Source organism: Typopeltis vanoorti, chromosome 25 (assembly GCF_054136105.1).
Source record: "Typopeltis vanoorti isolate ZY-2024b chromosome 25, IOZ_Tvanoo_1.0, whole genome shotgun sequence".
Taxonomy (NCBI): domain Eukaryota; kingdom Metazoa; phylum Arthropoda; class Arachnida; order Uropygi; family Thelyphonidae; genus Typopeltis; species Typopeltis vanoorti.
This window is the reverse complement of record NC_143573.1, coordinates 8,584,680-8,597,872: the sequence shown is the minus strand read 5'-3', so window position 1 is coordinate 8,597,872 and position 13,193 is coordinate 8,584,680. Positions and strand designations below refer to the sequence as shown.

Genomic DNA, 13,193 nt, shown 5'->3' with positions numbered 1-13,193 from the left:
ATAGTCCATGTGTGGCCTAATCAAAGCCTTATATAATGGAACAAGAATCTCCATACTTCTACAAGTCAGTGTCCTCTGTATCATTCCCAGACATCTTTGTGTTGTTTTCATAATTTTGGCAATGTGTCTCCTAAATTTCAGATCCTTATCCACTATCACCCCAAGATTCTTATTTCCTCTACCTCCGACAACATATCCCCACCAAACATAAATTCTGCATCTGATCTTTGCTTCCCAAATTTTAAAACCTTACAATTTGCAACATTGAACTTGCATCCCCATTCCCATATCCATTCACTCAATTTATTCAAGTTTTCTTGTAAGGCCACAACATCTTCTCTACTCTTTATAGTTCATCTGAACTTTGCATCATGTGCAAACAGCTGACTATCTCCATCCAAATATTCACCAATATCATTAATATGCAAATTAAATAGTAATGGTCCTAAAACAGATCCCTGAGGCACACTAGTGACTTTCCTTTGGGGAAATGCTCTCCCATACACAACTTGTTGATACCTATCAGATAGCCAGTCTCCAATCCAATGCACTAATCTAATATCCAACATCTGCTCTAGTTTGACTGTCAATTTATCATGAGGTACTCTATCAAAAGCCTTTGCAAAATCTAAGTATATTACTGTGTATCCTTCTCTTCTGTCTATGGAAGCAGTCACTTTATTGTAATAAGTAAGTAGATTACTAAAACATGACCTCCCTTTAGCAAATCCATGCTATCCTTCAAAGATAATAAAATTGTTGGCAACCCAATTCTGGATCCTAGTTATCATAAGCTTCTCCATATGTTACTAATGTATTGCAGATTTACAGCCTTTAATGGATGAGATTCACATAAGAAAATTGAATCTTAGTGTTTCTCATGTTCTCAGAGTATGCTAATTTTTAAATCCAGCAATCTGTTATTTGTTTAATAAATAATCATATTTAATTGGGTCTTACAGATTTGTGAATCAATACAGTTATTATTATTATTATTATTATTATCCTCATCATCGTCAGACCTATGGAGTCAAGATCTCATCGTGGCAGGTCCTCTTCCTCTCTATGCACACACACACACACACACACACACACACACACACACACAGCTAATTATACAATGTCTTAAAGAGACTCACATTCCCTCTAGTCACCAGATTCCCAGGCAGTGCATTTCAATCATTCGCTACTCTTTATGCAAAAAAAAACCCACTTCTCACTCCCTTGCTCACCCTTCTTAAACAGCATCTGCAACATTCTGTGAATATCTCTTTTATATGAAAACAACATCTAATAATATTTTAAAGGGCAAACAGCATTATGGTTTATCACTGTACAACTGGAGGTATCAACAAAACAACGTGGGATAATATTTTACCTTCACCAACTTATATATCTCTACCATATTCTTTCTCCTATTTACTGGACTCTGCAAAATTGCATTTTGTCAATCTTTCTTCATACTCAACACTCCAGAGACCAAAAGCCACCTTAATCGATCACAACTAGACCCTTTCCAATACTTCTTCCTCTTTTAGAAAACCAGGTGACCAAATCAGGTGACACAGTAATCCAGATGTGGGCATATCAAGGCCTTATATTCCTCTTGAAGAACACTAAGAAGGAAAAAGTTCTTCAATAGTGAAGTAATATTAAGAGCTACTTTAGTATATTCTTCAATAGTTATGTAATCATAGAGATTTATTATTAGTTTTTCTTAACAGCTGTCTTTCTCCTTTTTTGTTAGTTCTTTAATATTAAAAATATTTTGCCAACCTCTCATTATTTGAAAGAAACAATCCAAATTGCATGACCAATGGCTTTCTAGATGTATGAAATAAATAACCGAAATATAAAAACTGTTGGCTGTATAATAAGGAATGCTCTTTCAAAGTGTTCTAATTACTGCTTATCATAAATATCTGATCTACTTTTAGATAAATATCATTTATTTACTTAAATATTATATTGTATCATATTACGTCTCTTAATTCCAGTGCCTCAGCTTTTGCAAATTTATTATAAATATGAACATCTCTTTTATATGAAAATAAAATCTAATGATATTTTAAAGGCCAAACAGCATCATGGTTTATCACTGTACATCTGGAGGTATCAACAAAACAACATGGGATGATATTTTCAGCAGTACTTATCCTAATGTTTTGCAATACCCCAGCACCCAGGTGTATCGCTATCCTGGTGGTAGTTTCAAGAGGAATCACCTGTGGAATGCAGTATGCATATTGGTTGATCATTATATGCCTGCTATGGCAGTTGATCTTATGGCCTATATCCTTTTTCAGAAACCTGGGTAAGTTTTTTTTTTTTTTTAATATTCCCTATTTGATATTTGCAAATGAGATTTTGTAGATATAAATTTTGTTTATTATTAAAGGTTGGTCAATTGAAAGAGCCTCTGCTATTAATGGCTCACACAAAAAGTTAAGCAAATTTGAGCAGAGTTAGTAGTTGGAAGGGAATCAATCATTCGATGCTTTTGGCATATTCTCCCTCGATGAGTCTTTGGACTCCCTGGAGGTCATGTAATAATAATAATAATAATAATAATAATTATTATTATTATTATTATCCAGGCCTCCATCGACTCATCATGGGAGGTCCTTCCTAAGAAACACAAAGTCTATCATACCACTCCTTAAACTTATTGATCGTATTCACTCTCACCACTCCATCAGGCAATGCATTCCATGGTTTAACCACCGTCCATACAAAGAAACCACTCCTCACCCTCTTGCTCACGGTTTCCTTTTGTAACTTCCAGGGATGGCCTCTTGTCATCACTCCTTCCCTCTGTTCAACCAGCCAAAAGAACTTCCCAGTGTCAACCCTGTAACCAACTTTCAACAGTTTAAAAGTCTCAATCATATCACCTCTCTTTCTTCCATCCACCAAACTCTGCAGTCCACATTCCCTCAGCCGATCCTCATAACTAACATTGTACAGTCCTGAAACCATCTTTGTTATCTGCCTTTGTACCCTTCCCTTGTACCCCCTTCAAATCCTGGGGACCAAATCTGAGAACAATAGTCTGAGTGTGGTCTGATCAGAGTCTTATACAGTGGAATGATAACCCTTTTATCTCTGCAGGTCAGTGTCCTTCTCATTATTGCAGCAATCCTCTATGTTACCTTCACCACCATTGCAATATGTCCCCTAAATTTCAGGTTTCTATCAATCATAAACCCCAGATCTCTTGTTTCCCCTACTTTCTCCAGTATAACTCCTCCCATAGAGTATTCAGCATTCCATCGATGTTTCCCAACCTCAGGACCTTACATTTTGCTGCATTAAACCGATATTCCCATTCATTTGCTCATCTATCTAGCTTATTCAAATCCTCTAGCAGGGCTACCACATCTGCGCTATTACTAATAATCCTTCCCAACTTTGCATCATCCGCAAACAACTGAATATCCCCTTGCAATCCACTGACAATGTCACTGATATAAAGGTTGACCAATATAGGTACCATTACTGAGCCCTGTGGGACCCCACTTGTAACCCTCTGCCTCTTCAAAACTGCCCCACCATACACAACTCTCTGATACCTATCAGACAGCCAGTCCTGAATCCAGTTGACCAATCTGACATCCAGACCCATGTGCTGCAACTTAAATATCAGCTTATCATGTAGCACTCTGTCAAATGCCTTCACTAAGTCTAAGAAAATGGCAGTATATGCCTTTCCCTCATCTAATGCTCTTCTAACTTTATTATAAAAGGCTAGCATATTGCTAAAACAAGAGCACCCCTTCACAAATCCATGTTGGCTTTCACAGATAACATTACCCTCATCTGCCCAATGTTGTATACGCTCCCTGAGTACTTTCTCCAAGATCTTAACAACTACTGATGACACACAAACTGGTCTATAATTAGACACTTCTTATTATTACATGACACCTCCAGGGAATCCAAAGACTCATAGAAGGAGGGCACTTACTCCACAACTCCTCGTCTTCATCACTCAATCCACAACTACAACGAACCACAACTACTTTCATCATCCACAGCAATGCCATCTACTGCCAATCACCTCCACTAGTATTTTCACAGACAATCACAAACATTTATGCTCATCACAGGATTTGAACCCACAGCCTTTTGAGTGGAGAGCGGATATGCTAACCACTTGGCCATCCAGGCCGGCATTATTATTATTATTATTAATTACTGCTATTTAAATGACAGTAGATTGATTGTGTATATTTTTTGTATTGTATCTGCTCTTGAAAATTATTGAATATAAAATATTAACATTATATAGAAATACTCATTATCCATTGCTTCACTTATTTGTAGTCATATTTTGCTTTTTGTTGCATATAACTTAAAGAAAGAAATGAAACTGGTGTTGGAAGTGTGAATAAAAGATGAGAAGCAGAAAAAAATATTATGACTCATAGAGGAAAGGACAAAAAAAAAACACTTCAGCATATCAGATGAAAGCAATATTGGCATGTTTTTACCCTCAAAAAGCTTGTTTAAAAATTTTTTAAAATCTACTCTTCACAATCTCCATGAATCTGTGTGTTCAGATTTTATGGTTGCACAAAGTTTTTCAGATGAATTAAGAAAGTTAAGAATTAAATTTGAAAATCTGAAAACTCAAATAAGTGTTTGATGCAAAAACAGGCCTGCTTTGGAACTTAACTAGCAAAAAAGGAGAAAAATTTACCCTTTGAAACTTCCAAAGATACACTATTCTAAAATGCAAGTGACAATATGATCAGATCAACAGGTTTTGTACAAACACTTAATCCACACTTATTATTATTATTATTATCTCAAAACCCCATGTGTCAACTCATCTAGGAGATCTTTTTGTCATATACGCAGCTCATCATACATGCCTTAAACACACTCAAATTCTCTGCAGACCCACACTCTCAGGCAAGGCATTCCAATCATTCACAACTTAACATGCAAAAAAACCTACTTCTGACTCCCCTTGCTCACCCTTCTTATACAGCTTCCAGGGATGACCTCTGGTTCTCCCCTTATCTCTCCCCATTTTCTGTAAAACCTCTCCAGTATTGATCCTATAACAACCCCTTACCAACTTGTAGGTCTCCATCATATTGCTCCTCTTCCTGCTATCCACTAGACTCTGTAAATTGCATTTTCTCAACCTTTCCTCATATTCGACATTCCAGAGATCAGAAACTACCTTAGTTAGTTGCCTCTGGAACCTTTTCAACATCTCTTCATTCTTTTGAAAACCAGGTGACCAAATCTGGGCACAGTAATCCATATGTGACCTAATTAAAGCCTTATACAATGGAACAAGAATCTAATTCTTCTATAAGTCAGTGTCCTCTGCATCATTCCCAGAATTCTTTGTGTTGTCCTCACAATTTTGACAATGTGTTCCCTAAATTTCAGGTCCTTATGCACTATCACCCCAAGATGCCTTATTTCCTCCACCTCCAACAATATATTCCCACCAAGTGTAAATTCTACATCCCATCTTTGTTTCCCAAATTTTAAAATCTTTGATTTTGCAACATTGAACTCGCACCCCCATTCACTCAATTTATTCAAGTCTTCTTGTAAAGCTACAACATCTCTACTCTTCATAGTTCATCCCAACTTTGCATCTTCTGCAAACAACTGAATATCCCCATCCAAATTTTTGCCAATATCATTAACATACAAATTAAACAGCAATGGCCCTAAAACAGATCCCTAAGGCACACCACTAGTGACTTTCCTTTTTGGGATATTGCTCCCACACACAAAATTTGCTGATACCTATCAGATGCCCAGTCTCTGATCCAATGCACTAATCTAATATTGAACCCCAGCCACTCTAGTTTTGGTAGAGTAGGTGCCCTCCATCGATGAGTCTTTGGACTCCCTAGAGGTGTCACATAACAATAATATACAAACTCTTCATTTCCATTAATTTTAGGGCGCTAGTGTCCTTGGTGAATGTGGCAGTCGTGTTTAGTTAGGCTAGAAAACGTGTTTTTAAATTTAAATATAGTGTGGCTTTTTTGTCTCAAATTGTGCTGCAGTTGTGCATCGGTTAGATACTAGTGTCCTTCAGTGGTATTACTGTTTGGAACTGTGTTGTATATATTGTGTTTTCACTGCAGTTTGTTTCACTACTTCAACGTGTAAAGATAGCGTCCAACAAGAAACGTACATCAGCAGCGTGCAGGACTTCTACATGAAAGGCTAGCTCAGCGATAGATTTTTTGCAGTGGATGCATTGCGGAAACTGCCACATGTATGTGCTGAAGAATGTGAAGGATCTGTGGTCAATCTGGCTAAATGAGAAGAATGAAAATGTCTACTTATGTGAGAAGTGTTGGGATAGGCTGGAGCGTTTAGGAATGGAAACTGACATCGGGACTGTAGTGGAAGATCTTCGGCAGGAGTTCATGAAAATGAAAAATGACCTTCAACTTCTGCATGAGGAATTGGAAGTGCTCAGTAAGGGGATACTGAAAGTTGAAACTGAATTAGGAATTAAGACTGAAAGAGAAATTAAGACTATAGAGATTACTTTAGCTGAAGTAACTAGAACAGGATGATGTATGGGTGAGTCTTTGGTGAATGATGCAGTAATAAATAGTATGGGAGTGATTGGGAGTCAGCAAAATAAAATCACAAGAAGTCTAGAAGAAACAAGATGTTGTGAGAATGGTGGGGTAAGTAAAAGAGCGTTGAGTAATGAAACTGGGAGAGTCATGCTGAATAGCTTAGAAAATGAGTCCATGAGTGACGCTTATGTGGACTTGAATGAAGTTAAGAGTGGTAAGATATATGTTGATTCTATGATTAAGGGTATGGAGAGTGGTATGCCTGTGGAGTGCTTGGCTGGTGGGACAATAGAAAGAGTGGCTTTAGCAATAAAGAGAGGGCATGATGCAGACAAGATGATAGTTATGGTGGGTACAAATAACCTAAGTGGTGGTATAAATTGGGTAGCAAAAGATTTAAGAACATTGTTAGATAATGTGAAGAGGAAAAGTGTCAATGGGAGGATAGTGTGTGTGTGCTGCCTCGCTTTGACAATTACGAGTTAAGTAGATGAGTGATAATAATGAATGATATGATTGCAAGAATGTACAAAAAAAGAGGTCTGGAATTTGTTGATGTCTGGAGTGTGTTTGAAGGAAAAAGACAGTTGTATGCTGGAGATGGACTGCATCTGAACATGCAAGGACATAAGCGATTGAAGAAGTTACTGTTTTCTGAACAAGTTGAAGTAATTGGGCAGGGAAACTAATATTGAAAAGGTTAAGTGTAAGAGAGAGAGAAACTTTAGCAGTGATTGTATATTTATTGATCCTTATTCGCAGAATAAATTGCAGAAGAGAGGGGATAAAAAACGTTATGGGACTACTGAAATTAGTGACTTGTATATCAGTTCTAAAGTAAAGCCGGTACAAGAACAGTGGGAATCTGCAATTTTTGTATACCAATGCAAGAAGCATTTGAAATAAGAGAGAAGAATTTTTGGCATCAGTCAGTGCAATCTCACCAAAAGTTGTAGGCATTAGTGAAACTTGGCTGTCAGCAGAAGATGTGGTCACTGGAATTGAATGTGAAGTCTACATTATTTTCAGGGAGGATAGAGAAGATAGAACAGGGGGAGAAGTTCTGTTGATGATAGCTGATGTGTTGCAGCCAAAGAAAGTAGTATATCAAGATGATAGACGTGAATGAAAGTTCATTTGAGGCGGTCTAGTGTGAAATAGTGACCAACGCAACCAAACATACAGTTGGATGCTGCTATAGGCCAGGGAGTATGGGGGGATACAGGGGGAAATATTGAATTCATGCATCAGCAAATTAGTTCAATGAGTGCAGGTTTAGTGATTATTATGGGGAATTTTAATTATAGTGATATCAATTGGAAGGAGGAAATATCACGTAGCAAAAAGGAAATGGAATTCATACATCTTCTACGAGATAATTACTTGAAACAGCACATAACTGAAGGGCCACGTGGTGTGAGAGTGTTCGACCTGGTTATTGGTTCAGAGGATATATGCATAAGTAAGATGTCCTCATTACCCTCAATTGGTGAAAGCGATCATGTTGTAATGACTTAGGAGGTTGCAAATTCTGTGGATTTTTCTGTTAAGAAGGGGTATATACGGACCTACAGGTTAGGCATTTATAACAAGCTTCGGAATGAGCTTGCAGCCATCCTATGGCAGAACATATTGCAGGAGAAAGGTGTTAGCAGTGCATGGGATAAAATCAGCGGGTATCTGAGGAAAGCAATATCAGATTGTGTCCCCATTATTAGGAAGACAAACAAGGTAGGCGTTAGATGGATGAGCAGTAGTATCAAGCTTCATCTGCAAAAAAAAGAATATGTTATGGAGAATGTACAAGGAGAAATGCGATCAGTACATCCATGAGCATACAAGGCTCAAGTTAGGAAGGTTATTATCATAGTAAGAAAAGCTAAATCTTGGCTCAGTGGTCTAGGGGTATGATTCTTGCTTCGGGTGCGAGAGGTCCCGGGTTCAAATCCCGGCTGAGCCTAGTTAATTTTTTCCGTTGTATAAGGCTTTGATTAGGCCACACATGACTAATGTGCCCAGATTTATTCACCGGGTTTTCAGAAGGATGAAGATATGTTAGAAAGGGTCCAAAGGCAACTGATTAAGGTAGTTTCTGACCTCTGGAATGTCGAGTATGAGGAAAGATTGAGAAGATGTAATTTGCAGAGTCTGGTGGACAGGAGGAAGAGGGGAGATATGATAGAGACCTACAAGTTGGTAAGGGGTTGTTATAGGATCAATGGAGAAGTTCTACGGAGAATAGTGGGAGATCAGGAGAGAACCAGCGGTCATCCCTGGAAACTGTATAAAGAGGGTTTGAGTAGGGGAGTGAGAGGCAGGTTTTTTTATGCAGAGTAGTGAATGATTGGAATGCCTTGCCTGAGAGTGTGGTGTCTGCAATTTGTTTGACTGTGTTTAAGACACGGTATGATGAGATGTGTGTGTGTATGTGATAAAAGGACCTTCCAGATGAGTTTTTGACTCCATGAAGTCTTGGGGTAATAATAATAATAATAATAATAATAAATCAGATTATGAGAAGACCTTAGCCAATCGATAAAGGGTAATCCCAAAAAGTTCTTCCACTGCATGGCAAGTAAAAGGAAGAAAGACTTCGGAAGGATAACTTTAGTGGGTGCTGATGGTATTGAGGTGACAAAATTAGATGTAATAGTTGAGTTACTGAGTGATCACTTTTCAAAAGTCTGTCATGCAAGTGAGGATATCTCTTTACCTGTAGCAATAACTAATGTGAGAATTGAAGCTAAGAAATCAGAGGTATTTAATATATTGCAAAATTTAAATGCAAACACTGCTGTAGGTTTAGATGGAATATCAGCTCGGTTATTGTGTGAATGTGCAAAGGAATTGTCAACCGCTCTTACTTGGATATTTAGCTTAAGTTTGAACTCTGGTATGGTCCCTAGGGAGTGGAAGTTAGGCAAAGTGGTTCCTTTGCATAAGGGTGGCTCTAAAACTGTGGTGGTTAATTACAGACCAATCACCATCTCAAGAGTAGTGGTAAAAGTATTGAAAAAGTTGGTTAAAGACAAAATTCAAGAATGGGTGGATCAGAATATGATACTCTATAGAGGCCAACATGGTTTTGTTAAAGGTAGATCCTGCCTTAGCAATTTATTAACTTTTCATAATAGAATGACATCTGAGTTGGACAAAGGAACTGGCTACACAGTAGTACTTCTGGATTTTGCTAAGGCTTTTGACAGGATACCCCATGGAACACTGTTACGCAAATTGGAGCAGATGGGAATGGATACTAAATTGGTGATATGGATAGGAGAATGGCTCAGGGAGAGATACCAGAAGGTGGTGTATGGAGGAGCTGAGTCCAGGATGAGGCAGGTGACCAGTGGTGTGCCTCAGGGCTCTGTGCTTGGGCCATTGTTGTTTAATTTGTATATAAATAATTTAGGAAATGGCGTAAAGGGAGATATTCAGTTGTTTGCTGATGATGCAAAGTTGGGTAGTGCAATAAAAAATCAAGCTGATTTTCAATGTTTGCAGGATGATTTAAATAAGCTGGTAGAATGAGCAAAAGGTAATGGATGTTAGTTCAATGTGGAAAAGTGTAAAGTCATGCATTTTGGGATTAAAAGATTACCAGCTATGTATCATCGATGGAACGGTACTCCAAGAGATTGATAACGCTAGGGACTTGGGGTGTTGGTAGATAGGAGATGAAGTTCAGAGGACACATTGCTAAGGTGTCCAAGATTGCACACAAGATTACTTGGTTATTTAGGAACACACTAACATCCAGAGATATCGAGGTTATTATTCCCCTTTATTTATAAAGCATTGATACTTCCACATTTGGATTACTGTGCTCAGGTCTGGTCACCTGGATTCCTTGGAGATGAGGAGGTTGTGGAAAGGGTTCAGAGGAGAGTGACTAAGATGGTGAGTGATGTAAAAAATGCTCCCTACATTGATAGATTGAGAGCTTGTGTAATGCAGAGGTTGGTTGATAGATGGAAAAGAATGGATATGATAGAAACATTTAAATTACTGAAAGATTTTTATAGGATTGATGCAGGGGAAATGTTTCAGCTGTGTGATAGTGATGGAAGAACAAGAGGTCATCCCTGGGAATTAAAGAAGAGTGTGGTTAACAAGAGTGTGAGAACAAGGTTTTTTGCATGGAGGGTGGTGAATGAGTGGAATTCATTGCCTGACTTAGTTGTGAGCTCTTCGTTGTCACCAATACTTTTATAGTTTATTATACTGTATTCAGCATGAAACTCTCTGATTCCAATCTTTGAGTTTCTTATTCGGTTTTAAAACAATGTGAGATTTAATATCCCCTTAATTTAAATAATGTGTATATCGCCAAAATGAAGCCGATTGGCTCTTTATATTTAAGTAACTTAATGGATGCAGCTTTTTGACAACTCGTATAGCAGAGTATATAAGTTCTTTTTGCTATACCCTTTGGTATTAATTTGGTCTAGCTACTCAGTGATGAAGCTTCAATAAAGGCTGAAACCGGTGAGATTGCTAATATGAGTTCGCTCTCTTAAGGTTTTTGCCTTAAAGGGAGCAATTTGAGTCTCTGGGGAAAGTGTTTTCTGGCACGGCTCAGTGAGGGGCTTTGTCTGTGAATGCTTTTCTTCGGAAAATGAGCAGTTCTGCTTGGTGGTGGTAGTGGTGGTGGTAGGTGGAAGGCCATCACTGAGTGGAGCCAACGCTGAAATGGACGGTCTTTTGCCCACAATTGAATGGCCTAGGGATTGTCTGAATTTTTAGAGCCGGCTTTACTTATTCATAAGGCTGAAACTGGTCTGGGTAGTGACCTCCCACCATAATGTAAAGCGTATAACATAATAACAGCATACATTTCCTAGGAAATGTGTTTTTACATTATGGAAAATATCAAAAATAGCGATCAGAACTTTGCTACGAGCTGCCCGAGTTTGTACTACGTGTATTTGCTTACGCTAGTAGTCGCCGATACTTTTATAGTTTATTATACTATATTCAGCATGGAACGCTCTGATTCCAATCTTTGAGTTTCTTATTCGGTTTTAAAACAATGTGGGATTTAATATCCCCTTAATTTAAATAATGTTTTTATCACCGAAATGAAGCCGATTGGCTCTTTATATTTAAGTAACTTAATGGAATATTTAATCCTCCAAATGTTACAATTTTACTCTTGCCAACAAATTCACATATCAAATAAAGCCATATGTAAGTAAAGCCATGATGATTGCAGCCAAGCTATGATTGCTGCATTTACTTTATTATACATTAGAACCTTTACTGATCTATTAAGTGAAATGAAAAAGAGTTAAGATTAACAAAAGAGGACCAATTGCTGATTGACTGCTCTCTATAAATAAATCTACCATTAAAATACACGTTAAATGAAATTGTGTCCTGAAGTGCTGAATGAAAGAAGAATCTTTATTAAGAACAACGTGGTAACTAAGATTGCAATAATCATGACATAGAGACAACAGGCATTCAGGAACTTGAGTTTCACACTAACACACTCACTATAGAAGAATTGGACAAATTAAGCAAGGTAAAATGATCCTGATTATAAAGCACTTGATGTTAGATCAGAATGCAAATGAAATTTTCTCATTACCCAGACAGCTTTGATAATGTGCTCTACTTGGATCTAAATATGAAAAGGAGCATCAAGTTTAAAGGTGAATTTGATCATTTTTTTTTTTTTATGATAAGACCCTGCTGATGACAGCAGCGAATATAGGAGACAGGTGGGAGGGTGGCTGTTCATTTGAAACAATCTGGTGTGAGATTGACCAGCCTTGTAGATCCACATACTGTCTGAAATAGTTGTCCCTCAAAAACTTAAGAAACTGATTTTCTTTACTTTGAGTTGCTATCTCATCATCCCAGTCTATATTGCCATAATTAAAATTGTTCATAATGATCACCTTTTCTTATTTGCTTGGCTAATTTGATTATACATTTCATAGTCACTACCATCCACATCTCACACCATACTGCTTCAAAACCACTGCTACTATTTCCCTCTCTACTTTGTATGGACATAACTCTTTCTCTATCATCAACAGCACTCACTCTCCCTTTTTACCCTTTCTATCCTCACAAAACACATCATACCCTTCCATCTTTATTCCTCTCAGGATGTCATCCTCATCCAGCAATGTCTCACTTATTCCAACAATTTTTTAGGAAAAGCTCAATTACTGCAACCACTTCATTTGCCTTGTTTCTTACACTTCTAGTATTTGTATAAAAACATAGCAGCTCATTCCTGGATCTATCGCTAGCTCCACTGATGCCACTTATTTGATGTGACTTCTCTGTGCTCAAATCAAGCCATTTCCTCTTATTCATTTTAGAACCCTCTTCAAATCCAACTGTTTCCTCTTGATTCCAGATCATCCCTTCCTTTCCTGTCTACACATGCATTCATACCCGCTTTGAGCATCTACCTTTCTCACGCTGTGTTTCCCCTGTGTTCCCTGAGCCTCCCTGTTTCTCTGCCTGTCTTTCACACCTGTTCTCTCATTCTCTGTACTCATACCATTCACTTCTTCATTCATAACCATCTCTTCAATCTCTCCTGTCTCACGTTCTTCCACATCGCTTCCGACTTGATCAGATTAATTTTCTGCAATC

The 13,193-nt window shown here is 37.8% G+C and overlaps 1 protein-coding gene and 1 non-coding gene across 2 annotated transcripts in view; both read left to right on the top strand.

The window, feature by feature from the left end:
• Positions 1–13,193, top strand: part of LOC150092519 (putative fatty acyl-CoA reductase CG5065) — a 421,409-nt gene that overhangs the window by 329,590 nt on the left and 78,626 nt on the right. The window contains exon 10 of the mRNA XM_090414223.1: positions 2,075–2,314. Within this exon, the coding sequence (XP_090270349.1) occupies positions 2,075–2,314 (240 nt within the window). The remainder of the gene's footprint in view (positions 1–2,074; positions 2,315–13,193) is intronic.
• TRNAP-CGG (transfer RNA proline (anticodon CGG)) lies at positions 8,464–8,535 on the top strand. Its single transcript has one exon. It is a non-coding gene; the product is annotated as a tRNA-Pro (tRNA).